This window comes from Zootoca vivipara, chromosome 10, assembly GCF_963506605.1.
Source record: "Zootoca vivipara chromosome 10, rZooViv1.1, whole genome shotgun sequence".
Lineage (NCBI taxonomy): Eukaryota > Metazoa > Chordata > Lepidosauria > Squamata > Lacertidae > Zootoca > Zootoca vivipara.
This window is the reverse complement of record NC_083285.1, coordinates 7231220-7257169: the sequence shown is the minus strand read 5'-3', so window position 1 is coordinate 7257169 and position 25950 is coordinate 7231220. Positions and strand designations below refer to the sequence as shown.

General features: G+C 41.5%; 2 protein-coding genes across 2 annotated transcripts in view; one reads left to right on the top strand and one right to left on the bottom strand.

Moving 5' to 3' along the window:
* Positions 1-743: 743 nt before the first annotated feature.
* On the top strand, positions 744-9860 carry SYPL1 (synaptophysin like 1). Its single transcript, XM_035128049.2, has 5 exons — positions 744-877; positions 4636-4754; positions 7361-7565; positions 8540-8728; positions 9732-9860. Exons 1-5 carry the CDS (start codon positions 746-748, stop codon positions 9858-9860), a joined length of 774 nt encoding a protein of 257 aa, XP_034983940.2. The 5' UTR covers positions 744-745.
* A 2686-nt stretch (positions 9861-12546) lies between these two features.
* CDHR3 (cadherin related family member 3) overlaps positions 12547-25950 on the bottom strand; it is a 30944-nt gene continuing 17540 nt past the window's right edge. Inside the window, exons 9-19 of the mRNA XM_035128106.2 lie at positions 25097-25265; positions 22164-22266; positions 21914-22012; positions 19910-20139; positions 19045-19216; positions 18060-18304; positions 16990-17186; positions 16215-16228; positions 15685-15716; positions 14873-14921; positions 12547-13504 (exon numbers count right to left, since the gene is read on the bottom strand). Of these exons, the coding sequence (XP_034983997.2) occupies positions 13137-13504; positions 14873-14921; positions 15685-15716; positions 16215-16228; positions 16990-17186; positions 18060-18304; positions 19045-19216; positions 19910-20139; positions 21914-22012; positions 22164-22266; positions 25097-25265 (1678 nt within the window). The 3' untranslated portion in view covers positions 12547-13136. The remainder of the gene's footprint in view (positions 13505-14872; positions 14922-15684; positions 15717-16214; positions 16229-16989; positions 17187-18059; positions 18305-19044; positions 19217-19909; positions 20140-21913; positions 22013-22163; positions 22267-25096; positions 25266-25950) is intronic.

The window sequence follows — 25950 nt, the reverse complement described above, 5'->3', positions numbered from 1 at the left end:
TAACCTTGCAGACAGTTAAATTGGAAACTACTCCAAAGAAAGAAAGAAAGAAAGATAGGCATTCTTCAAGGAAGGAGCAAGACGGGTCCTTCTTGGAGTGACCACCTCTTTCAAAGGAGGAGGGGAAATGGCCATTGCCAATTTGCAGGCAGACATTTACTTTAATTATCACTTAAAAGATTAACATTTAAAGTTGACTTCTTTGAATTTTTTTATGAAGGCCACTAACCCTCCCTGTCTCCGTTAAAAAAAAAAACACCTGGCTGTTGTATAAGGCAGAAACGAGCATGCCAGGCTTTCCTCAAGGCTTCAAACCAGCTTGACGACTGCGATTCCCTCAAAACCCAGCTTTTTAGCAAAGGATTGGAAGGAGGCTGTCAGTGAACAAGAAGACTTCTTTATGGCAGGGAAGATTCGGCCTATGTACTAGAACAGAAAAAAAAAACCAACCCCACATGGTTTTAAGTGGAGCATCCTTGCGTTGCATAGAGAAGGGGGCAGGATGCAAACACACCTGAGACTCTCCTAGGCCCATTTTAAGATGGCAGTTGGGGAAGGAGGAGAAGGCGTTCCATTGCCTGGGAGATGTGGGCGGAGCTTGAAGAGGCAGCCTATATAAGGGGAAGGAGGCCGGGCGGCGGCTGCAGTGAAGCCCTAGAGAGGCAAGGAGGAGTGGTGGCCAGGCCAGGGTGAGGACGGCAGGTCTTACCCCTCCCATGGCTGTGTGCCTTTGGGCTCACCTTCCATGCACTTCTCTGTCCCCAATGTGTGTTTTACCCCCTTCTTCCTTTTCTTTCTCTTGCAGAAAATGAGTGACTTTCACCTGGATCTTAGCCCGCTCAAGGAGCCCCTGGGGTTCATCAAGCTTCTTGAGTGGGTGAGTCTGCTGGGTTAGGGGGTTCAGGTCACATGGCCGTCCCCCCCCCCTTCATAGACTGTCTTGCAGGGCTGTTTCCTTTGATATAGGGTGGGGGGGGGTTGTGTTGTGTTCTCTTAAAAGGCCTTGAGGGGATGGTGGAATAAAAGGTTTCTAGGCTGAGGTTGCAATGCAATCCTATTTGGAAGCAAGGCCTGTTGTGTTCAAGGGGCCTTACCCCCAAATATGTGGGGTTAGGCTTGTCTCTGAAGGTATGAGGCCTAGACTTGCGCGTGCTTTGGAAGTGACTTTTTAAATAGTTGCCTGTCTTGTTAGGCCTGGCTTGGCCTAATTCCTTCCCCAGCTGTTTCTAAGCCTGTGTTCCCTTAAAACTCCTGGCCTGTATGAATCCCGGTGTTGGCTGTAATCTCCCAGTACGCTCCTTTAATACAAAATATTAAATTACTGGAAATAGTTTGCATTTTTTAAAAAAATCTGTGTGCAGTTTCTTCTGCAGCTCTGGTGAAAACGCTGAAAGCCTATGACTTCGAACTCTGAATTTGTAGGGAGTAAAATGTCTAAGTCATGTTGCACAGGTCTGTTGAGCAAAATTATTAACGTATGTGCTGTTTTTTCAGTGAAAAGTTGGCGTCTTATTTAATTCATGTGAAAAACTGGCTTCTATAGATTAAAATTGGGCTTCTGCATTCAAATGGGAAAACCAAGTTGTTGAGGGGGCTGTTTTAATATACAGTATAGATCTATACAGTACATTGCAAGGCAAACAGCCAGTCGGATTTTCTGCATCCTTTTACAAAGTGATGTCGTTCCTTCTGTTTTACAGATACTAACGTTAACACCCTGAAGCATTCTAGACCCAATTATGACTTTTCTGCTGCATCAGGCATGTGTGAGGGGGTGTTGGCCTTTGGCTAAATAGCACTCTGAATTAGGAGTGCCTTTAGCACACCCAGCCAGTTTTGTAGTGTTGCCAAGTTTGTGTGGCTTGTGCAGGAACGCAAAGCCTAGCAATATAAGAAGTCCCACTGCTCCCAGGTCCTACCATCAATAATAATAATTTTATTTATAACCCGCCCATCTGGCTGGGTTTTCCCAGCCACTCTGGGCAGCTGCCAGCAAAATAAAAATATATATAAAACTGTCAAACATTAAAAGCTTCCCAATACTTAAGATGTCTTCTAAAAGTTGTGTATTGAAAAGTCCAACAACCACTTTGCACTTTCTGCTTTCCTGCCAGTATCCTCCTACAGGGTGTTTAGATGTTTTTTTAGTCACAGATACAGAATTTTGAAATCAAACTGTTGCACATTTCTTTTCTATTTGTCTGTGTGTGGATGCATACACACAAGCTATATTTGTCGTAGATGGCAATGATGTGTCAAATAAAGCGATGGTCTCATTTTTATATAGGACACGGGGCAATAGCCTGAAAAGGAGCCCATTTGATGGGAATTCATTTTTGTAGTTTGTCAGGTAGCTTGTAAAAAAAGTTTTTAAAGACCCTATTGCTTTTTTCACTAGGTTAGTGCAAGGTATACAGTATTGCAAACCCTTAAGGTCAGCCCTGCTGTAATACCCTAAAATGCCTGCCTCCCCCCCCCCCCCCCGACCCTGACCAATTTCCTCTATCTAGCCTTAACAATTGTATGCCATGATGGACTCGCCCACTTGTTTCCCTTTGTAGAGTGATACTCTAGACCAGGGGTAGCCAACGGTGCCCTTCAGAAGTTGGGGACTACAAATCCATCAACCCTGACCATTGGCCCTCTGCTGATTGGGGCCTGGTGGGATTTGTAATCCAACATCTGGAGGGCCACGGGTTTCCTATTCTTGCCTTAGGCAGCTACCTAACTATGCTTTAAGGGTATGGCTTGCCTTTGCTTTAGGGCAGTAGCAAAAAAGACAGTCACAGCAACATACGTAAATGGAAACCAAATATAACAGAAACAATTATACCATGAAATTCCCTGAAACGAGCATTCTTTGCCAAACATTAGATCATGGAGCTCTCACAGCCCAGACTTTGAGTTTTTCAGAAAGCTATGTAGCTTAATAAGAATCCCTTTTTTGCCTGCATTTCAGGCTTTGAATATGCTAAGTCAGAGTTTCCCCACCCTTTTTCTTTGAATGATGTTTACAGTATTTAAAGTATAGGTTTTTCAATTTCCTTCTGAGGAAACTGTTAATCGCAGTGAAATGAGGTTGTAGCCGGCATCCCGTCAAGGCTTTGATTGTTTTCGTAAATTAATTCTATATCAGTTATTTCTATTAGTTTTCTGATAATCCTTAGTTCCTTATATATTTTTATCTTACCCGATGACCTCTCGTTTCAGGGAATTTCACGGTATAATTGTTTGTTATACAGTATTTGGTTTCCATTTGCTTTAGGGCAGGCATAGGCAAACTCGGCCCTACAGATATTTTGGGACTACATTTCCCATTATCCCTGACCACTGGTCCTGTTAGCTAGGGATGATGGGAGTTGTAGTCCCAAAACATCTGGAGGGCCGAGTTTGGGGATGCGTGCTTTAGGGCATAGGGGAAAACAAGTAAGCTTTCTGGTAGAAGACAAATGACTAGTTTCCTAAGCAATAAGGTGTACATCTGGTGATAATTTGACTGCCTCCAACTGCTTCATAATGAAGGCAACTTGAACATCTTGTTTGTTCCTAAGAGCCAGTGTGGTGTAGTGGTTAAGAGTGGTAGTCTTGTAATCGGGTGAACCGGGTTCGCGTCCCCGCTCCTCCACATGCAGCTGCTGGGTGACCTTGGGCTAGTCACACTTCTCTGAAGTCTCTCAGCCCCACTCACCCCACAGGGTGTTTGTAGTGGGGGAGGAAGGGAAAGGACAAAGTTAGCCGCTTTGAGACTCCTTCGGGTAGTGATAAAGAGGGATATCAAATCCAAACTCTTCTTCTTCTTCTTAGACTGCTTATCATGCAGCTGATAAAGGAACAGCTGACAGAAGCAGGTTTAAAAATGTTTCCCCCATAACTGTATTTTTAAATTGATTTTTAATTTCAAGTAACAAAACATACCCATATCCATGAAAGAATGTTCACTTGCTGGCTTTCTAGGTGTCATGGGATTAATAACGATGCCAACAGCCCTATAAAGAGTAAAGAAACATTCATAACTGTCTATCAAACACCTTCCATATGAACACTCAACAGATTATGCCAATATAAAATTGAATTCCTTTTCCTCCCTTAAGCATCAACGTGTATGCTCAAGTTTGCTTACAGGCATAGACTTTGTTTGGATGAATAGGACAATATTTGGAATGAGTTTATACAAAATGTAGGCTGTTAATATTTACATACATATTAGGATAATATCAAACTTATAAAAGAATGTATGGGTTAGGGTATTTTTCATATACACATTTTCGTGCCTTATTTTCATTTTCTTTATAATTGAAAACCTATCAATAAAATGTTAATACCAAAAAATTTGTATGCTTCAGTGCACTATACATTTTTATTGCTTAGGAACTCTGATAAAAGGAACAAACTTTCAGCATTTTTCAGTGCAGTCCTATATATAAACTGCTCAGAAGTAAGCACTATTGATTTGGCTGAGACTTTCATCCAGATAAGTGCACATAGTGTTTTGACTGTAGCTACGCCCACTAAAGCTGTAAATTTGGATAGAATTAATGAAGATTGGATGTAAAGTGTTCCTTACATTTTGTTAAATTTTCCAAATGTACATAAATGTGTATAATAATGCATGTGGTGTCTTTTATCTTTATACAGTTCTTCTCCCTGTTTGCATTTGCTACATGTGGAGGCTATAAAGGTGCAACGACAATTTTAGTATCCTGTAATGGACTTGTAAATGGAACAGTAACAGCTAGTTTTGCTTATCCTTTCAGGTGAGCCTCTTAAATGGCAAGAGTCTAGTATATTTATGTATGTAAAGCTTCCTGCCAGTGCTTTATCGTTGGTCACGATTACCTGATTAGCACTAGGTCAGTCCAGCAATTTATAGTTGATAAATCCAGCTTTAACAAACTGCAGTACTTTATATTGCTCTGATAAGGCCTCCTAGCAGAGACTATATCAGTATTAATGATAGAACATGAACTATACAAATGTACAGGACACACAACAATCTTGTATTTCTAAAATTAGGGCAGGGGGGATGGCATTTCTCATGTGGCCTGGCACAACATGTGCCTGTTCTACAGATGATGATTATTTTTAAAAATCTGAATGAAGGAATTCTATTATAGTGCCATCGATGGAAAATGTTTATTTTCTAACAGAAGTTTGATGTACCTTGCATGGCAGTTGTGTCCAATGTGCATTCTCTCCGGTAATAGCAGAAATGTTCTCAGAAGAAAAGTTCCCCCCTCGCCCCCAGAATCCGGGTAACCGAAAAGTCCCTCAAGTGGTCGCCATCTGTTCTAAGCAAAAATCTGCTCTTATTCCCTTATGAGGTACACAAGAGCCTTATTGGGTTCTCCATCGGTCGGAGAATATATAACAGAGGCCAACCAGAGAAGTTTGAGAAGCAAAGCCTTTATTTGCTGTTGCAACAGGGTCCTTCCCCTCACGCAGGAGAACAAGGAAGGAACCCAGAACAAAAGAGAACCTCCACTTTTATCAGTTTCCCCATCACCAAGAAACGCCCCCAATACATCATTCCTACATCACAGCTATGTAATCAATACCTCACAAAAAAGGAGGGTTCAAGGTAGAAATCTGAGCACTTTTGACACCTCTCCTAGTCCTCCTATCACCCCTCCCAGGTGTGAATTCCTAAACACAAAGAGAAATTAAATAAGAAAATTCCTTCAGTAGCACCTTAAAGACCAACTAAGTTTATATTTTGGTATGAGCTTTCGTGTGCATGCACACTTCTTCAGATACACGAAAGCATGCACACGAAAGCTCATACCAAAATATAAACTTAGTTGGTCTTTAAGGTGCTACTGAAGGAATTTTCTTATTTTGCTTCGACTCAGACCAACACGGCTACCTACCTGTAACAAAGAGAAATTAACATTTTCATAAGAGTTGATCACTGTCTTTTGTTCAGAGGAGTCTTCCATTGTGAATGAGATACCATTGACAGGGAATTATGGCTCCCAAGTTGCTAGTCATGTGGAAATGTGTGCATATGCTGATCCTTAAGCCTTCCTTAAGGCAGGGTTGAGTCCAAGCGGGAGGGGTGCGGGTCTCTGGAGTGGAGCAGAGGCGAAGAAGGTGGTGTTGCGAGGGATTCTGGGTAACTGCAGCTGTCAGGTTCGGTCACCCCTCTCTGTTCATTAGTAATGGTGTTCTGCAACCCCCTTATAATTTTCTATAACAGTAGCATGCAGCCAGGGTGAACCAGTGTATTGGGGTGAGCTCCCGTTGCTTGGTCCCTGCTCCTACCAACCTAGCAGTTTGAAACACATCAAAGTGCAAGTAGATAAATAGGTCCCACTCCGGCGGGAAGGTAAACGGCATTTCCGTGCGCTGCTCTGCTTTGCCAGAAGCAGCTTAGTCATGCTGGCCACATGACCCAGAAGCTGTACACCGGCTCCCTCGGCCAATAACGCAAGATGAGCGCCGCAACCCCAGAGTCGGTCACGAATGGACTTAATGGTCAGGGGTCCCTTTACCTTTTAAGACCATTTTGCTTTATCCAGTGAAATACACCTGCAACCTCCTCTGTCTATGCTCTCCTTCCTACACATTCCAGCCCAGAGCTGGTGTGGATGCTTTTTCTTGAAGAAAAAAAAAGCCAAACATGTACATTTTTTATTAAAAAAAAACATGCTTAATGTAACATAGTTCAGTACTCAGTTGTAGATAGATTCTATAGTTAGCCTGTTACTTTTCTGCTTAGACTAATCTATAGCTGACCTGGATCAACAACAGGCTTGGGGATGAAAATTTCCATTACTGTAATTTTCTATTAATGCCATTACTCATACAGGCAGACTTGCATAAGATGTAGACTATGTTTGTCAAAACACGTTATGCTGCCATCTTTGTTTGGCTTCATGGCTGCTACTCTTATTACAGTGTCAAGGCCTCAATGCATTGCACCCACAGCAGCAAAAAGCAGCTTACACAAAAAGTCAGATATATAAAATATTCTACTGGTCTTTATTTGTTTTTTAATGACTCCTCTCCTGCTATGTTTTAAGCTGTCTTTATTTTATCTTTAAGCTGCCTTGAGTCCCTATCGGAGGGTAGGCAAGGTGGGGGTATACCGGTACATATATAATAATGATAATCTACCTTAAGTTATTCTGCTGTGATTAAACTAGCCTTAACTGCTGAGGATGACAGGTCTGTAGGCCTAGGAGATTAACACTAGGCAGTTCATTATTTTCTAATATATATACTGTACCAGTGGAATTGAAATTTATATGCTAGCTGATGGTTGTACAGAAAGTGAAGCTCAACAGCCCAGTTTGCTGTGCTCTGTGATGACTGTAGTAGATAAGACATGCTTGATAGCTTCTGCCTACTTCTCTTTTAGGCTGAACAAAGTGACCTTTGGTTCGCCAGATCCAACCCGATGCAATGGCACTTGGGGTGAAACCCACCTCGTGGGCAACTTCACCACCACTGCACAGTTCTATGTAACTTTTGGAGTCTTGATATTCTTCTATTGCATGGCTGCCCTTGTGCTGTACCTTGGTTATATGCACCTGTACCAAAGCGGTGGCATTTTACCAATGATGGTAGGTTGATACTAAGGAAATTTTTTATTAAAAAAAATCTTGAATTTAAGTCACCAGAAGTTCAATTCTATAACTCAGAACTCTGTTGTTGTTGTTGTTTTACCTGTTTGATGTGTAAACTCATTCAAAATATGTGGGGGTTCTGTTGTTTTGAAATGCCTTTATTCAATTAATTAAACCATATGACTACCCCAAAACCCTTGCAGGCACAAACTGTATTGAAAGCAGTGCAGCCTATTATCACCCTAACAGCATCATGAGCAAAAGTCATCACGAATGTGCAATAAACAGGACATCTGGAGGGGACATCTGTCTCAGGAGTGTGCTGTGGGGATAAAATGGGAGATAGGAAGAACAGTGTGCACCACCCTAGGCTACTTGAAGGAAGGGCAGGCTATAAATGCAAGAAATGAAGAACAAGTCAGTGTGCTTAGGAGGTGTAATTCCTGGTCTTCTATCAGGTGTCCTTCAGATGTTTTTAACTACAACTCGCATCAACCCAGCCATCGTTAAAACATCTGGAGGGGACCAGGTTGAGAAAGGGTGCTGCTGAAGAGGGTAAACTTCCACTTTGAACTTCTTGAAATAGAGTACACAACCAGCATCTTTGAGCTGTGTTTAGCTACCAGTTCTGCATCGCTTTTAGGCTCTATGGTTTCTTCTTTGAAAAGTGTAAAGGCATCCTCAGTGCTACACCCAAGTGACTTTTTGGATAAAAAGCTGGAGTTGTGGATTTCTCAAGTGGTCTGTATTTTGGCCAAATAGTCACTGCCACATAAGGAAAGTGTCTTCCAGAAAATGGTAGCATGCTTGCTAGGAGTGTGGTTGGATGGTTACAATAAAATGAACATAGCTGCTAAAATGAAAATGGTTTTATGTCAAGTGATAGTACCGTAAATATTGACTACCCCCTTTCACCCCCTAAATGCATTTTAGACTGAAGCAATTGGTAACTTTGGACTGTCTCATTACAGGATTATATCTTCAGTCTTAGTGCCGTCTTTCTGTGGCTAGTTAGCAGTGCTGCATGGGCAAAGGCACTTGTTGATATCAAAGTATCAACTGGTCCACGCATTATTGAAGAAATACCTGCTTGCAAAATACCAGGAACCACCTGTTTGTTTGAGTCGGTAACCAACATGGGAAGGCTGAATGTGTCTGTGGTATGTATGTCGGCATTTGAGCATTCAAGTGCTAGTGTTACGAGCTGATCTAAGTAGCGACAGTAGATCAAACGTAAATAACCACCCGAGTAAGTAAACTTGGAGCCAAACTAGGTATAATGCAAGAGATCAGGGAACTAACAACCTTGTATATGTATGTCTTCCAGTCTAAATGCAGCTAGATATTGTTCCCCACTGGTTCAGTATTGTAGTATTTAATATTAATGTGTAACTGATATTGCTCAGTGTCCTTGCATATGCCCAGACACACAACTGGGAATATAATAATGTAATAATTGCTACCTTATCTCTAAACTACAGTCCAAAATGCAATGCCCAGAATACTAGCTAGGGTTTCATTTAGAACTCGTATAGCCCATTTTATAACAGCTGCACTGGTTGTAATTTTGTTTCGTTTCCAAACTAAACTCAAGAGAGAGTAAATCTTCTGTTTAGTTTGTTTCCAAATTAAACAGGAGAGAGTAAATCTTGGATGACATTGGTATTTAAAGTCTTAAACAATGTAGGCTCCAACTATCTGAAAGACCAACTCCTTCCCTACAGACATTCTCAGGTGGTAAGATCAGAGAGTGCCTTCTTGATAGTTTCAGCATCCTCAGGAGTGCTGGTGACTGAGGATACGGGATTCTCTGTGGCAACTCCTAAGTTGTGGAACTCCCCAGTTGTTTTTTTATAGTGGGAGTAGATTGCAGTCTCTTGGAAGTTGGACACCCTTGCCCTAGACTTTTGACTCTGCAGATGTATCCTCCAGGACCCTATTCTTGTGACTGTCATTTGGTTTAAAGTGTTTTTAATGTTGTATTTTGAATGGTTGTGACACAGCTTGAGACGTTGTGGTGGAAGGGTGGGTAACAAATCAAATTGATAACTATTGGGCTGCATGATAAAAGTTTTTGAATTGGATTGTTAAGAGGAGAAGGCTTTTAGCTGGATGTATTCAATAGTAATGTAACTATCTGATAACACATGTCTTAATTTGCAGGTTTTTGGCTTGTTAAATATGATTCTGTGGGCAGGAAATGCTTGGTTTGTATACAAGGAGACGATTCTGCATAAAGCTAACAATGCTTCTCCAGACTCCGGACTTTATCCACCTGCATCAGGAATTTAACTATAACAACAACAAAAAGCTGCATTCTGTTGACAATAGTTTAAAAACTTTGAAGTTCAATGTACTTTAGCTGTTTTTTAAAAAAATGGAAATTCACTTCAAAGTACATACCCAGGCTAGAAAAATCAGTAAGTTTTGGAAGGGTTGCCTATACTTGATTGAGTATTCACATTCAGTCTAACTTACAGGCACCCTTGTTAAAAATTTGGGCAATCTCTCTGGAAGTAATATTTTGTTAGAAAACAGCATTTGATTTCTACAAAACCTTGCCAGTGTAACTAGTACTCTTCCAAGCCTTTACTGCACTTCTGTTTAACATGCAATCTGAGGAGCTATAAATTACGTTGCCTGTTTTAATGCTCAGAAACAGTAATTCTTAAGCTTAAACAGGTTTCAGTTGCTTGGTTTAAAAGCCTTTCCCCTCCAAATTTGGCACACTTGCATTCCAGCTTTTGGTATAATAGTTTAATTCTTGATTTTGGAGAGAGAGTAAATATTGGATGACAAAACTACTGAGCCAAATGCTCTAATTCGGCCTTTGCCAACCTGGTTCTCTCCAGATGTTTTAGGCTACAACTGGGTTGGGGTGGTGGGAGTGGTCCTGGAGGACACCAGGTTGGCAAAGGTGGCTCTACCCACTTGTTAGTTGCCCATGCCCATTTAAAACCAAAGTTTCAACAGTGACAACATGTTTAAAATTGAAAAGCTGTTGACATGTGCTTAAATGAGAGAGATTCTGTTCTGGAGTATACTAGTTACGCAAAGAGTTTTCCCTTTAGGAAGATTGCTCCTAATTCTTAAGTTTGGATGTGTAAGCATGGCTACTTTGTTTTGAGGAAACGCCTGTGACATGCCTGTATTTTGAATTCAGTTAAATAAATGGAAGTTTCTAGGAATTTTGCTTTATTAGGAATATTCTTCCTTCTGATTTCTTGTCAGCATTGTTAGAGTACTGCAGTGCTTGCCCCAAGGTTATCGGTTTCCTCTTCTGACTGTACAGTGTGTAATTTTTTGGGGGTGGGGAAAACCTTAATTTTGGCAAATTTCTTTAGTGAGGTGCCATAAAGATGTTTTTGGGTATGAAAAAGTCAAATAATTATTTTTGTTATTGAGAAACATTTAACTTGGTAAGTGTACATTTGACGAAGTACAAATTGCTTTTGGGGAAACCAAAGAATTTTAATTTTACCTCCTAAAAATGCCAGGCAAGTGGAGTGAGGTACTCGGGCTAAGGCTGCAGTCTTATACACACTTGCTTTGGGCATAAGCCCTGCTGAACTCTGCCTTAATTTAGTAGAAGTTTGAGTTGCACTGTGATCATTTGCATGGCAGAAGCTCAGGAGGGTTGTCACAAAGATCTCAACTGAAATGCAAGCAAAAATATATGCACTCCTTTAAAGTCACTTTAAATGTGTGACTACCAAGATACATACAGCATCATACAGGCTTGGTGTATGTAGCCTTGGTCCTGTCAAAGCTATAAGGTGGAAACATGAGTGCAACGATAGGTTCCACTAGCAACAACAGCACCTTTTGCTTCATTAGAAGGTCACTCGTGACAAAACTGGATGCATTTTATTTACATGAAATCAGTGGCAACAATGGCATTGTAGAGCTCTGAACGGTGAACTTGCATCATTAATGTTACCGGACCCATTGTCGCCATCGCAACCACAGAGGCACAGTAAACTTTGGACATGTTAGGGCTACCCACTGGCTTTCAATCACTCTTTATTGTGTGATTTTCAGATAAGGGGAAAAAGGAATTGCGGTAGTAGAATGACATTTGTCTCCTTAATTTGTTGGTGTTGCCAAATAAATCATGGACTAATCTCTACCCTGACAAAAGGAGAATTTGGATGAAGGAATCAGTGTAGCTGGCATGTTTAATATAAAATATATCCTCCAGGAACTATCTGAGACAATGGTGCAAGTTCCTAACATAAACATGACCTGGAAAGAACAGCTAACATTTGCAGAAAAGATCAGAACACGAACCCTTGTATTTGCCATAAAGATCTAGTTATCAGTCTCCTCTGTTGGTGGAAACAAGACATCACACAGGCTGTGAAAAAATGCCTGAGGTAAATTTATGCTTCAGCAATTGTAAAAGCTAAAGATGTGATATTCACAAAAATTAAGGTTGTGCTTTCCTCACTTCATTCTTACCTCACAAAGCATAATAGTGCACTAGAAGGGAAAACAGTTCAAAGAATTCGGTGTCATGTTAGTCACTCACTAAGGCAGCCCTCTCCATGGACATTGGAATCAAAATATACTTAATCCTCAAGTTTTCAATGGTTAGCTCACAGCTCAAACAAGACCCATTCTTGGCGATCTGAAGGATCAACCTTACACTCCACTGGGCCATGGAGACATTTGAGGCACAATGTTGTCTTGCTGAAATGGGATTTTGAAGGCGAGAGCTTAACTCTTGCAGAAGGCACAGATCTCAGTTCCTTGACTTGTGACACCACACCTGCTCCAAGATCAGGTATACCCACTTCCCCTATTCTTCCTTTTCACTCTGCTAACTCACTTTCTCTGGGCTTTTGGGTAGTTAGGGACTCCGGACTCTGCCTGAAATTACTAATAGTATGGGAGATTAGTGAGCCACAGCTCAAGCCAGAATTGATTACAAAAGTATGGGTGCTGACCCAAGGGTTACAGAAGAGACTCACTGCCCTTGCCGCAATGGCTGGTTTATTGTAATATATTTCTGGAGAAACTTGCATGGCCATTTTGCTTCAAAAATTAAGATACATAGGATGAGCCAAAATAGAGCTACTTTTGTCAAAAGCCATTGTGCCCAAATTATGCTACTAATTTGTGTAATCGTATACATAAAAAAAACAATCCCATAGCAGTTTGCAGCCACCTTCTATTGCAACTTTCCCACAGACGAAATGATCTTGTCACAAGAACTCTAATGGAAATATACATGCACTTCTCTCTGTTTTCTCAAAATCAAGTTGAGTTCCTGCCCCGCCCCACTGTTTTAGATCTGATTCATGAGATTACAAAAGCCAAAGTTGCTTGGAAGTTATTACAAAAGCCAAAGTTGCTTGACTCACCATCCCATTGTATTAAGTCACTGGAATGGATTGTGCTCTAAACAGGCCTTCACAATGAGAATTGCTAGTCAGCCAGAAGAGACCATTTGGTATCCTCCCTCTTGTGTAGGGGTGAAACTGAAAATGATTACAACTTGTCTGCATTACCCCTATTTGGACTAAGATTACAGGTGTTTTTTCTGGGTTACAAATACAACCGCCTTCATTTTTGTATAGACTGATTCTCGTACTTGGGATATATTTTGGGAGAAGGGACTGGTGACTTGTGAGGGGGAGCAGGTGACAAAGACCCCTTGCCCAAAGGCTCTTCTTTTGGCTTCTGCAACTTTAGCTTGCTATTTGGGTCAGAAGCCTCTGTCTTCCTTTCTGTTGCTTTTTGTGCCACCTTGTTTTGTCCTCCCAGCTTTGGGCCACTGGGCTCAGTTTCCTGTTGGCTTCGATCCCGTTGGACTCTCTTCGTAGTCATCACCTCTGCGGTTGGGTCCTTTGCTTCCAACTTAGAAGGCATGTTGGTATCTTTCCATCTTCGGGCCCCAGACTTGGAGTTATATTCATACCATTTGCCAGTGACTATGGAGAGGGGAAAAACAATAATCTAGCTATTCTATTTCACAGATTAAGGGGTAAGAGTATATTTAGTTTTTATTAACAGTGAAGCCAAAGAATCACAGTGACTGCCTGTTTGTGAGTCATTTTCACCTCATGCCTTTGCTGTCATTTTTTGGTGCCAGGTAAATACTTGCCTTTCCCCCAAGGTCTTTGAATACACCGAGATGTTTTGTTACTAGTGTGCTGGCAAAGCTTCCTGTAGCTGTTATGAAGGGATTTGGGTTTTTATCGTATAAATGTACTCGGTGTTTTAAGCTGGGTTGTTTGTCACTTGGAGACCTTCAGGTAACAAGTAGCTATCATCGGTATGATGGTGGATGAGGTCACTGTCAGGGTTCAGCCATACCCAGACCGACCTTAAACCACAGTATGCAGGGGGGAAGCAGGGCACCCCCAACAGATCTTCACACCGTTACAACCCAAGGAGCTGTCGGATCTGGGCATCCTTGCCCCAAGACTAAAGACCACCACACCATCTGCCTGGGTTCCTGGCCAGCTCTCAGACCCTCTGACACATGGGTAGGCAAATCTGCCCCCCCCCCCAAGGTCTGAGGGGCAGTGGACCGGCCCGCTGCTGAAAAAGTTTGCTGACCCCTGCTCTGACATCTCCCCCAGGACCAGAGGAGATAGTGAGCCTGGCAGGGGCTGCATGCTGCCACCAAACTGCCAGAAAAAGCTGCTTGGAAGGCTACTTGGGAGGATGGGAAATTGCACAGAATCACCTCAGACCAGGGCCTGGCTCTTACATAAGCTCCCTGCTTCATTGGTGAAGTAACATCTCTCATCCAAGCTCCAGTCTTCCTGACCTTGGGGAAAGGACAGCGAGGATGCACATTGTCTCTCATCCTCATCAAGAAAGAAATGGGAGCTATGCACATCCATATGTCTTATGTACAGATGTTACAGCTTGGATTGCACTGAATATATTCATGTACATCTACTTAAAAGGTGCTTGTTTTAATGCTTGGTTTAACGTTTTAAATTGCTTTGGGTCACTTATGTGAAAAAAGCAACGAAACCATGTGCTTGTGCATTTGAGTGGATCTGCTGCGGCTTTCCTTAGACAAGCAGAAGGTGAGTTTTGCACATGGAAAAGTTATTCCACACATGCAGTATTAACTGGTAGGCAAACCAATTATTCAATAGCGGTAAATATGTGTTATTACTTTAGTACACTTCCAAATATTGCTTTTTGACTTTCCTATTTAAACTGTATGTCACTGATATTTGCCTTGGAAATGTCAGTGTCTCCTTGCAATTAAAGTTAAACTCTTTCATTTCAAACTTATTTCTTCTTCTCATTTCCCCTCCCATTAGAAGTAGTGATACCTGGGTCTTTTGCTTCACCATCAAAAACAGGGTTTATGTTGGTCATCTCCTAGCCAGAAAAAGAAATCAAGAAATCAGTGCCATTTATTTATTTATTTTAAAAAATGGTGAGAAGAGCAGAAATATTGATCTATATAGAATGAAGCAGATTTCAGAGACCTATGAAAGGTAGGTTGCTGGGAATCTAATCATTATGCCAGGTAAATTGGTTGGTTAAAGAGAAAGATGCTGTTCTCAGGCTTTTCTGCACAAGGTTTCTCAAACAGAGTATCCTTGCTTTATCCATATTTTATGGGAAATGTAATTTAGAATGCAAGAAATAGTACTTTTACAGGTTTCAAAACCTGATGACAAGATGATTTATTCATGGCTCATAAATGTATCTTAACCACCTATATGCAAATTAGGGCAACTTTTTTCAAAGCACGTTACATTCTTGATTCACTTGTGAATGACAATAATGGCATGAAGCAGAGGTACGTAACCAATGTGGTACCTTCCATATGCTGTTGGCCAGCATGGTTGATAGTCAAGGATGATGGGAGCTGTAGTCTGGAGGATGCCATGCTGGCTATCCCTCATAAACAAAGCATTACAAGGAAACGGCAACTAGGGGGTGGCTGGGCTTTTGCTTCTGTGCATTACAGCAAGAAAAGCAGTGACTCAAATGCTTGTGTGCCTTGTATTTTGAATGTAGGTTCTGAACAGAAAGAAAAAGCTTCTATAACATTAGGATGGGAAGAAAGAAGAAAAGGAGAGTCTTATGCTAGCAACACTTCTTTTATTTTTATTTTGTTTGATAGCATACATACCCAAACCACTTCTTTCTTAGCTTTCTTCTTTTCTATTGGAAAAAAGAAAAACATGGTCTTGCTTATGCTAACGCTTAACAATACCCCAGATTTAAACTAGACCTGTAATTATGGGCATAATTTAAATTAAAAAACACACTAAATGAATAATATGCATCCCATTGAAAGCAATGTAGTGCAGATGGATGGATGGATTAGTGGTGGGTGGTTTCCACACTCACAGACTGAATTCAAATGCACACCTGAATGCACATGCAGTTTGTGCCTCCAGTTACTGACCTAGCAAGTGATACATATGTGGAAGGAAGCAGCATCAAACAAATGTGGTGGAGAGTACCAGCCTCGTTGGCTATAAATTATATAACAAAACCCCGCCCAGCTCTGCTAATATTTGAAACATTACATTCTGGTCTAGATTTTGATTTTAACCTTGTTATTTGACCTCAACTGGACTTTAGAACATGCAAATCTGGACTGAAGAGTTATCTGAGAAATATGCACACAATTTGAAAAAAGGGGGAAATGCATACCTGGTGTTTTCATCCTGTTGTAAATAATAGATAGATAAATGTTAATCTATTTCAGCAGTCATTTGGCAATACAATACACAAATGAGCATTTAATCCTATAATACATATCAAACACAATGGAGACTCCAAATTTTGGGTGATGGGCATTTGCTCATGTTCCGGATTTAAGTGGCAGATATAACAATGCAATTTGGTACCGATGGCAGTGTGCATGAAGTCTGCCCCTAAACACAATATCATGGCATAACATTTTAGTGCTTTTATTCTAGGGTTAGAAAGCAACATACCAGGGACTACATTCTGTTAGGTGCTCCTCCTACTGAGGGTTAATTCCTGTTATCTCATATCTACCCATCTTCCTCCAGTTGCCTTGCTGCAGACAGATGAGAGCAACTGGGTGTTTCTATAACACAGTTATTAATTTCTGCTACTGAATTTTGTCTAATGCAATTCACGTGAATGGGAAAATGTTGCATGTTTTTAAAGTAATTTTACTTTGTCTTTCTTGAACAAAGGCTACTCAGTATTATATTCAGTATTAGTATTTTGCTTTCAGCTTTCTTTTGTGCAAAAAAAAGACAAGCTGCTGTAAAACATATTCCATGTACCATGTGAGGTTCTACGTAAAGTGCGTATTTTACATTGAAACTTAAGTGTAGCAGAAACAATTGAGGGTATGTGATCTTGTTGACCTGCGTGGATTCTTAGTGGAGGCAGTAATATATTAGTGTAGAAAGAAATGATACAAGGAGCATTGTTTCTGTCAATTACTTACAGTGGCTGTTTATCAGCTCTAGGTTTTGGAGCTCTAGGCTTTGGTGGGCAGTGGGTGCGGATGTATTTTGCCAGCCGAAAGGTGAGATATGCAAGAAGCCCAAGGAGGATCAAGCTGCCAAGGGAAATGATGAATGGCACGTACCAAGCCAAGGCAGAATACACATTTTCTCTGCTAGTCAAAATGATAACACGAGGCTTGCAAAACAAAATTGAAAAATGTCAAAAGAAACATATTCATAATGGAAGGTTAGCCTTTCAGTAGTAACACTATACTGCAGGTACTTTTGAGTCTGTTAGAGTGCAATTATATGCATGTCTACTATGAACAGCTCAGTTGGTAGAGCATGAGACTCTTAAATCTCAGGATTGTGGGTTCGAGCCCCACATTGAGCAAAAGATTCCTGAACTGCAGGGAGTTAGTTTCTATAAGTAAACCCCATTGGGTCAATGGGACTTATTCCCAAGCAAATGAATATAGGATTGCAGCCTTTGTGGATGTGTTTAGAAACTATGGTTTATTTTAGCTCAGTGATTGCCATAGATAGAGAGACTTCTAAAGAAGTGAGGGGGGAGCCTTTTGCAACCTGAGGGCCATATTGCTTTGTGGGCAACCTTCTGGGGGCCAGGGGCAAAAGTGGGCAGAGAATTCAATATAAAATTTTACACCCACCCAAGCACACCCCTCCCCACCTCATTTCCCTGAATTGAGGATAGAAAAAGACATTATCACAGTTCAAGGACACACTCCATGCATGCAAAAATACTCAGTGGGGTATGTGGCTAGAGTGGAGGCATGACTGAGGGAGAGACCTGAGGGCCAGATTCAAACACACACACACAGACAAAGGTTCCCAACCCGAATCCTAAACGGTAGCGTTAATGACACACTGCTAGTCAGCAACTTGTTTCACTCTACTTTGTGGAGAAGCTGTGGAGAGGTTGGCCCAGGCTTTTCACACACCCCGTAGTGGAATTCAGAGGTTCCACTTATTAAGAGGCATACTTACTGATGTCTCTTAATGTCACACAGACAGCGACCTGCATTCTTCAGCATGCAAGAGCACTTACTGTCGTCGGGGCCTCTGTGGTTGGCTTTGGGATGACGTTGATGGTTAGCGTCACTGTGCCAGTTTCAATGCGGACTGCAGCTCTGTCTTCCGCTGACAGTAGGTTATCGTCTGTTATGAAGACTTTTAGCCTGTAGTTCCAAATTTTATCCAAGCCGCTTTCGAAGTCAAAAGGGGATTTAAGGATCAGCCGCGAGGCATTAGAGCCAGCATTTGGTGAGAAAGCGAAGTGGTTATTCACATTACCTAAAACAAAGCCAAAGTAAAATTGCAGATTTTAACGAGTAGCAAATTACAGGAAGGAAGCTTCTGGTTTCGATTATCTAGCATGGATGGATTTGTGACATTTCCAATTAACCTGGTGGTTACTGCATAGAAATCTCAATGCACAAGTTTTGCTCCCCATTGGCTTACGTTGCTCTGTCCCTTACAGCTGATGTATGATGGTGGTTTCAGACAACCAAATCATCATGCTAGTGGACTATAAAGCTCTGCCAGTTGCTATGCTGAGAAAATTTGTAATTTCTGGCTCAGCTGTGAGATCAGGAATGGTGGTCCATTCCCTATCCAAGGTGTCCTGACCTTCTCATCTGCTCCTGGACCTAATGATTTCCATGTTGCTTGGGCCATTACCTTCCCTTGACTATGGGCATCATCATGGACCAGAGCACATACTGATGATGGGATAGCATCCTCCACTGTACCTGAGAGCTATACCCGAGAGCAGCAGGCTAGTCTAGGGAGGCTGCATAGCCCACACAGTTCTGTCCTCCAACCTCTTGCACTGTTCCTTGCCCCACCCTCCAGCATCCACTGACCGAGGCAGCTGCTGGCCCTGGGAAGGGCCAGTAGGACTGGCCCTGGGAACCAATGTCATATAAAATCAAAAGCACATGAAATGTTTGGCTGTAATACACACTTGATTCTATTAAAGACTGCTAGCAAACAATCACAAGGGGAAATTCAAATGTCCAAAAGTAAATTACCTGAATCAAAAGAATAACGGAATGATCTAGGACTTGAATCGCGATCCACACATGTAATACTGAATCCAGCAATGTTGGTGCCAGGAGTTTGGTCTACTGGAATGTTCAGCAAATATGAATTAGGACTGCAAATTGGTGGCTCATCATTTGCTTCAAGAACATTCACTGTTACCTAAAAGAAGGGAGCAGGGTGTGTGTATGAAACCACCTTTCTGGTAATTAAGTCAGGTTACTTTTTATTTTCACTGGCAAGAATTGATCCTCTCCCACCCACCTTTTAGGGATATTGGGTGGTATTCAACACTAGTCCTACTCAGAATAGACATGACTAACTTAGGCTCATTAATTTCAATTTCAATGATCTAAAAGATGTCAGTAGAGGGTTTCTTTAAAAATGGTTTATCCACTCCAATGAGCAAACTGTGTGAACAAGGGATGTCCCATTTCTGCAAACACAGGCAGGTGGGATGGAGTCACAGGCCTACAAGGGAGATGGAGGAAACGGGGTCCAGGGCATTTGTTGAAATAGCAGGAGAGCTGCCCACAAAGAAAGGATAGGCGTTTATACCAGTTCCAGCCAAGCAGAGGTTCTCCTTAGTCCTCGCTAAGTGGAACCAACTTCCTTTTCTAAGGAGGTCCCATTTGACTCAGGGTCCAGAAGCTGTCAGGTCTTGACAAAGGATGGCTCTGAGTTTTGGAATGGGTTAGTGGAAATTGAAACTCACCCGGTTCAGAAAAACCCCATGCAAATTTCTCTGCATTCTTGGAATGCCTTGCAAGCTCTATTGTTTTTATTAGACAAATGGAAGAAAAGTGCACATATTAGAAGTAGACATATTGGCCTAAAAGCCAGCATCTTACTCACTGGCACAGTTGCAGCCTCGCCATTGTTGTCAGAGGCCTGCACCGTGAGAATGGCACTCTGCCATGTTTCGTAGTCTAATCTAGCTATGATTGCCAAGTTGCCTCCTGTAGGATCAATCCAGAAAATTTCTGAGAAGTTAGGGTTGCCTTTTCCAACTGAAATCGAGTATGATATTCCGGTGGGTGGTACATCTTTGTCTGTAGCAATCACTTGTCCAATTTTGGTAGGAACTGAAATGAAGCAACATTTGAAACACACACATCTTTGAGGGAAGTATATTTCCAATATTAAAGGGGAAGGACTTCGCAGATTACCTCAGCAGTTTCCATAACTGCATTTCTTATTGATGGTTTTCATCATCATCATCATTATTATTATTATTATTATTATTATTATTAATTATACAGTAATTGCATTCTTAATATTCTGCTGTAAGCTGCCTAGAGAATGTTTGGTGGTGGAAAGTTTCATAAATTTGACAAGTAAATAAATTCAACTATGTTTTACTCAAAGTAGACACACAGAAATTAGCAGACCTAACTTAGTCATATTCATTCATTTCAATGGGTCCCATTCAGAGTAAAACTTAGTTGAATACCATCCACTATTGTTTATTTATTTATTTACGGCTTATATGAAAAATGGCTTCCATATGGTTTACATCCAGGAGAATTTGCTGCAGTTCTAACCCTGTTACAGGGGCCTTCTGTGCCTCTCTCCACCCCGCCTCCATTTTTCTAGTTTAAAAATACAGTAGTTCTGTTTTCCAAATTATAAGCACATTTACTAAGGAATAAGCCCCAATAAACACAGTGAGACATATCTCTGAATAAATAAGCTTAGGATTTCTCTGTCAGGGTAGATATGACATGTTCATGCACTGGCAGAGGAAGCTGTGCTGCTTTGTAAACAGTGGCGTTTCTGAGCCAACACCTTTTTAAAATGGTGGCATAGCATAATGGAGCTTGAATGAGGAGGATCTGCCTATGGAAGTCTCCTGCTTCCTGGAGCTTGTGATATCATGAATCCATTCACACACACACACACACCCAATCCATGAAACAGCTTGGCAACTATTTTAAAAGTACATGATGTCAAATGTAGGGCAGGTGGGTGTGGCTTGGCCAAAGTGGTCTCCCGGTCCAAATGGGAAGGCCTGGCAGGTCTAAATAGGGCCATGAGCTGGGGGTTCCCCAGAGTGGAGCACTCTGCTTTATTAGGGCTGGCATGCTCCTGGGATTTCCTGGACATAGCTGGGATTTGGCCTTTGAAAAAAGCATCCGGGCGGAAATCGTTTGGGAAAAGCTCAAAACTGTGTGTGTGTGTGTGTTTTGAAAAGAAGCTCAACAACTTTGGCCAAAATAAAAAAACTCAATAACTATGCCCCCCCCCAAATTCTGTCCATATTTTCACTTTTTGAAAAATGCAACCCTAGCTTTATACCATTTTATGAAAACAATTATTGTAATAGATTTAGGGGGGTTCCCACTAAACCCTAGAAATGAATAAATGCTAGGCTTTTGATCGATTGAGATATGGATTAAAGTACAGGCTGCAGAAGAGCTGTGCTAGGCAGGGAATTCCTGGGCAGGCTTATACAAACCAACCTGGCTAAGCTATGGCTATCAAAAGAACAATAGAGGGCTATTAACAATACAAGAGAACTCCTTCCCCCCTGCCCTGAGATGTGAACAGATTGCCAAGGTGACAGGGTGTGTGTTTGAGGGGACAGGAAAAGGGAGTCTTTCCTGTGCATGCACACTTCACGAAAGCTCAGTTGGTCTCTAAGGTGCTACTGGAAGGATTTTTTTTAATTTTTTTTTGACTACGTCAGACCAACACGGCTACCTACCTGTAAAATGAATGAATGCCGCATTAAGCACAGCACAACTTCTTGCTTGAAAGGATGAGTGATGGCCCCCACACAACCGGAAATTATTTTGGAGTATACAGTACTTACATTCCACAGCCTTGTACATTTCTGAAAGAATTGTTGTTACTTACCTGCTGCTGTTTCTGACACATTAAAAACATACGAAGCATCACTGAATACTGGCTTAAACTCGTTGACTGGTTGTATTTTGACATAAATGTAGATAATATCTGTAAATATAGCAATTAAGGGAAGGATGAAGGATGAAACAAATCCTATTTTAAAGTTGCAAATCCTATTTTCAAGAGACCAGTTCCTTCAGAAGAAGAACAATGTAGAAAAATTAAAAATAAAAATAAGAAGAATAAAGGAGATACTTGCTAGCATAGTATGGGAAAGCAATATTCTGCACCTCAGTGGTCAGAGTATATTCTTCCTTCTCTGCTCCATCAGTTGCATTTTCAAGATCTACATTTCCTATCAGCTGGATAAAAATTGGGAGAATTTTATTTGCTTCTGGCTTATTGCGATTTTACTATTGTATTGTGACTTTAGTAATAAGCTGCATTGGAAAGGTTTATTTCCTTAACAGAGTGATCCAATGGAAAGGGGAAGAGGGAGGACAATTCAAGGACCACTACCTCCTAAGCCAGTGCTGAATGAACACCAGACAGGGAAGTACCGGTAGATGGGGAGCAACTGCCCCACTTCTTGTACTTGGTTATTCTTTTCAAAAACTGCTCCTTGGAACTGTTTTTAAAGGCCTCCCTGATCCACCCCAACATGTTTATTTTCTTCCCTTGTCAGAACACAGGTGCTTGGGAGAAGGAGATCTGCAGTATGGGAGGCCTCCTCAACTACCCTTGCCAGGATCTTAGGATTGCTTCTTAAAGGTTAGTACCAGTATAAGGTTAGTATTATTCAATTTCAGGAACACAATTTACTCTATCGATCCTGAGCAACCTCTTCCCACCAGCTTAGGTTGTGACCCCTCCTTGACAGATGTAGTGTGGCCCTGGTAACTTCAAAATTTGACCATTGCAATGTATATGGGATTAACCTTAAATACTTCTTGGAAACATCGGTCAGTGCAACATGCAGCTGGTTACTAACTGGGAATGGCTATATGAATCATACTTGGCCAGGTCTCCCAACAGCTATACCAGCTGACAGTCCATTTCCAGGCACAATTCAAAATACTAGCAATTACAGTGGTATCTCGGTTTACGAACTTAATCCGTTCCGGAAGTCCGTTCTTAAACCAAAACCAAAACCGTTCTTAAACAGAGGCACGGTTTCCCTAATGAGGCCTCCCACCCCCGGTGCCCTTCTACTGTTCAGATTCCGTTCTTAGACCGAGGTACAGTGGTACCTCAGGTTACAAACACCTCGGGTTACAAACACTTTGGGTTACAGACTCTACTAACCTAGAAGTAGTACCTCGGGTTAAGAACTTTGCTTCAGGATGAGAACAGAAATTATGCTCTGGTGGCGCGGCGGCAGCAGGAGGCCCCATTAGTTAAAGTGGTACCTCAGGTTAAGAACGGATCTCCAGAACGAATTAAGTTCGTAACCATAAGTACCACTGTAAAGTTCTCAAACCAAGACACTATTTCCAGTTTTGCAGAGTTTGTAAACCAAATCGTTCTTAAATCGGACTGTTCTTAAACCGAGGTACCACTGTATCTTCTTGTTGTTTTTTAGTCGTTTAGTTGTGTCAAGACCCCATGGACCAGAGCACACCAGGCACTCCTGTCTTCCACTGCCTCCCGCAGTTTCGTCAAATTCATGTTGGTAGTTTCGAGAAAATTGTTCAACCATCTCATCCTCAGTCGTCCCCTTCTCCTTGTGCCCTCAATCTTTCCCAGCATCAGGGTCTTTTCCAGGGAGTTTTCTCTTCTCCTGATGTGGCTAAAGTATTGGAGCCTCAGCTTCAGGATCTGTCCTTTCAGTGAGCACTCAGGGCTGATTTCCTTAAGAATTGATAGGTTTGACAGTATCTAGAAAGCCCTAAATGGCTTGGAATCTGGCTACCTTAAGGACCATCTTCTACTACACAAACCTGCCTAAACTTTGTGATCATCTTCAAAGGCCCATATTCCCTAGCATCTGAAGTTAGCTGGGAAGCAACCAGAAACAAGGCCTTTTCAGTTGTGGCACCCCTCCTTGAAATGCCCTCCCTGGGGCGGCTCAACAAACCTCAACCTTGATGTCATTTTGGCACCAGGTGAAGACCTATTTGTTAGCTAGGATGTTCTAGCATGTAGCATAGGTGGATGTTGATTCCAGTGGTATCCAGTTTTAATGCTGCTTCTTAGTGTATTCCGGTAGCAGTTTCATAGTTTTTATTATGTTATTGTATGCAGCCCACAAAGTTTTTATTGAAGAGTAACACAGAAATTCTCCTCCACTAGCAGAGCTTTCTTTTGTGATTTAGATATGTTTCCTGTAATTCTTTTATGCAACAAACTGTAGCAAGAAAATGCATACACATGCTTCCTGTTTTGGAAGAACAACAATTTCAGCTGAGGAACTATTTGACATGACACGCTAAGCCAAACTATGTGTACTGGAACTGTACAATCATAACGGTGTTATGATTTTAAAAATGCATTTGAGTACCTAGAAAGAGACTCTAGAAACTATATTGTTGCTATATTTTCTGTACAGTGTTTGGTCTTGGCTTGCCAGTTTTAGTGATACCTATGTTAGTTATGGGACGCGGGTGGTGCTGTGGGTTAAACCACAGAGCCTAGGGCTTGCCAATTAGAAGGTCGCCGGTTCGAATCCCCGCAACGGGGTGAGCTCCCGTTGCTCGGTCCCAGCTCCTGCCAACCTAGCAGTTCGAAATCATGTAAAAGTGCAAGTAGATAAATAGGTACTGCTACAGCAGGAAGGTAAACGGCGTTTCCGTGTGCTGCTCTGAAGTGGCTTTGTCATGCTGGCCACATGACCTGGAAGCTGTACGCCGACTCCCTCGGCCAATAACGCGCCAATAACATCAGGGGCCCCTTTACCTTTACCTTTATGTTAGTTATATTTTCATTTTAATTGCTGTGTTGATAATTCTATGCAAGTTGCTTTGAGAACCAGTAGTTCTAAATGCGTTTTTACTTTCTAGTATTTTAAGGTTGCCTCTGCTGTTCTGGCAATTGTTACTTCCATTTCATATCTGTTGCCATTAGTTTTGTATTTTTTAAAAAAATATTAGTTTCCTCTTTGTACAGTGCTGAGAGAGCAATAAGCTGTGGGGGACCTAAATTTTCTTAATTTAGTAAAGAAATACTTTGAGAATAAGTCAATAATAAGCTGACCTTGATCCTTCCACTGCCAGATGGATCCTGTGTGAACTTGCTACTTCCAACTCCAGACAATGCAGTGAAGTTAAACAGCTGGTTCCGTAACTCAGCATCATAGTCATGACAGAAACCTTTCAAATCAAGAATTATTTCTCCAGGGCGGGCTGTTTCTTTTATCTCTATCCTTTTAAAGAAAGGCACAAATAACAAATAATCCTTATTCCAGGCCTTCTATTACTTTATATTCCTTTGGCACCTTTCATAAATGCTTCAATGCTTTATATGTGTTCTCCCAGTAATGTATGTCTCCTTAAAACCTGACCACTTAGGAGTACAGGTGAGACAGAAATAATTAAGCACATTTGATCCCTGCACAACACCTGCACTTGTAAACTACCCATTTTGATCCTGCAACAGTCTGCCACAAAAATCATGGAACGATCGTGGGAACATTCCTAGTGTTAAAATGTTCTTTCTTACCCACATTTCCAATTTTGCACTAAAACACCACACTAAAAGTACAGGAATCTTTAGAGTGGGCATGGCTGTTGCAGTTGTACTACGTGCTACAGCATATGCAACCATACGGCCTTCAGCAAGTGTCCTTGTAAGGGGACCTTTCGAGTATGATTTTCTCCTTAGTGTCATATACCATCCCAAAAATTACTTGGGTGGGTAGAAGAAATAGGTTTGAGGTAATGGGCGTAAACAAGCAAGAGGTGCTCATTTCTCAAAAGGCCTTCTGCAGTGAATTGCAAACTGCTATGGAAGCAACTCAAAGTTTTAGAAGAAGCTTGCACCACAGCACAGAGTGGCTGATATTAAAGATGAGGCAGTATACCTTCACTGGGTAAAAGTGGCTTTGGCTT

Coding starts and splice junctions, on each gene's coding strand:
- SYPL1 (XM_035128049.2), top strand. CDS start 746: ATGCACTTCTCTGTCCCCAATGTGTGTTTTACCCCCTTCTTCCTTTTC. Junction 878..4,635: donor TCATCAAGCTTCTTGAGTGG/GTGAGTCTGCTG, acceptor ATCTTTATACAG/TTCTTCTCCCTGTTTGCATT. Junction 8,729..9,731: donor GAAGGCTGAATGTGTCTGTG/GTATGTATGTCG, acceptor CTTAATTTGCAG/GTTTTTGGCTTGTTAAATAT.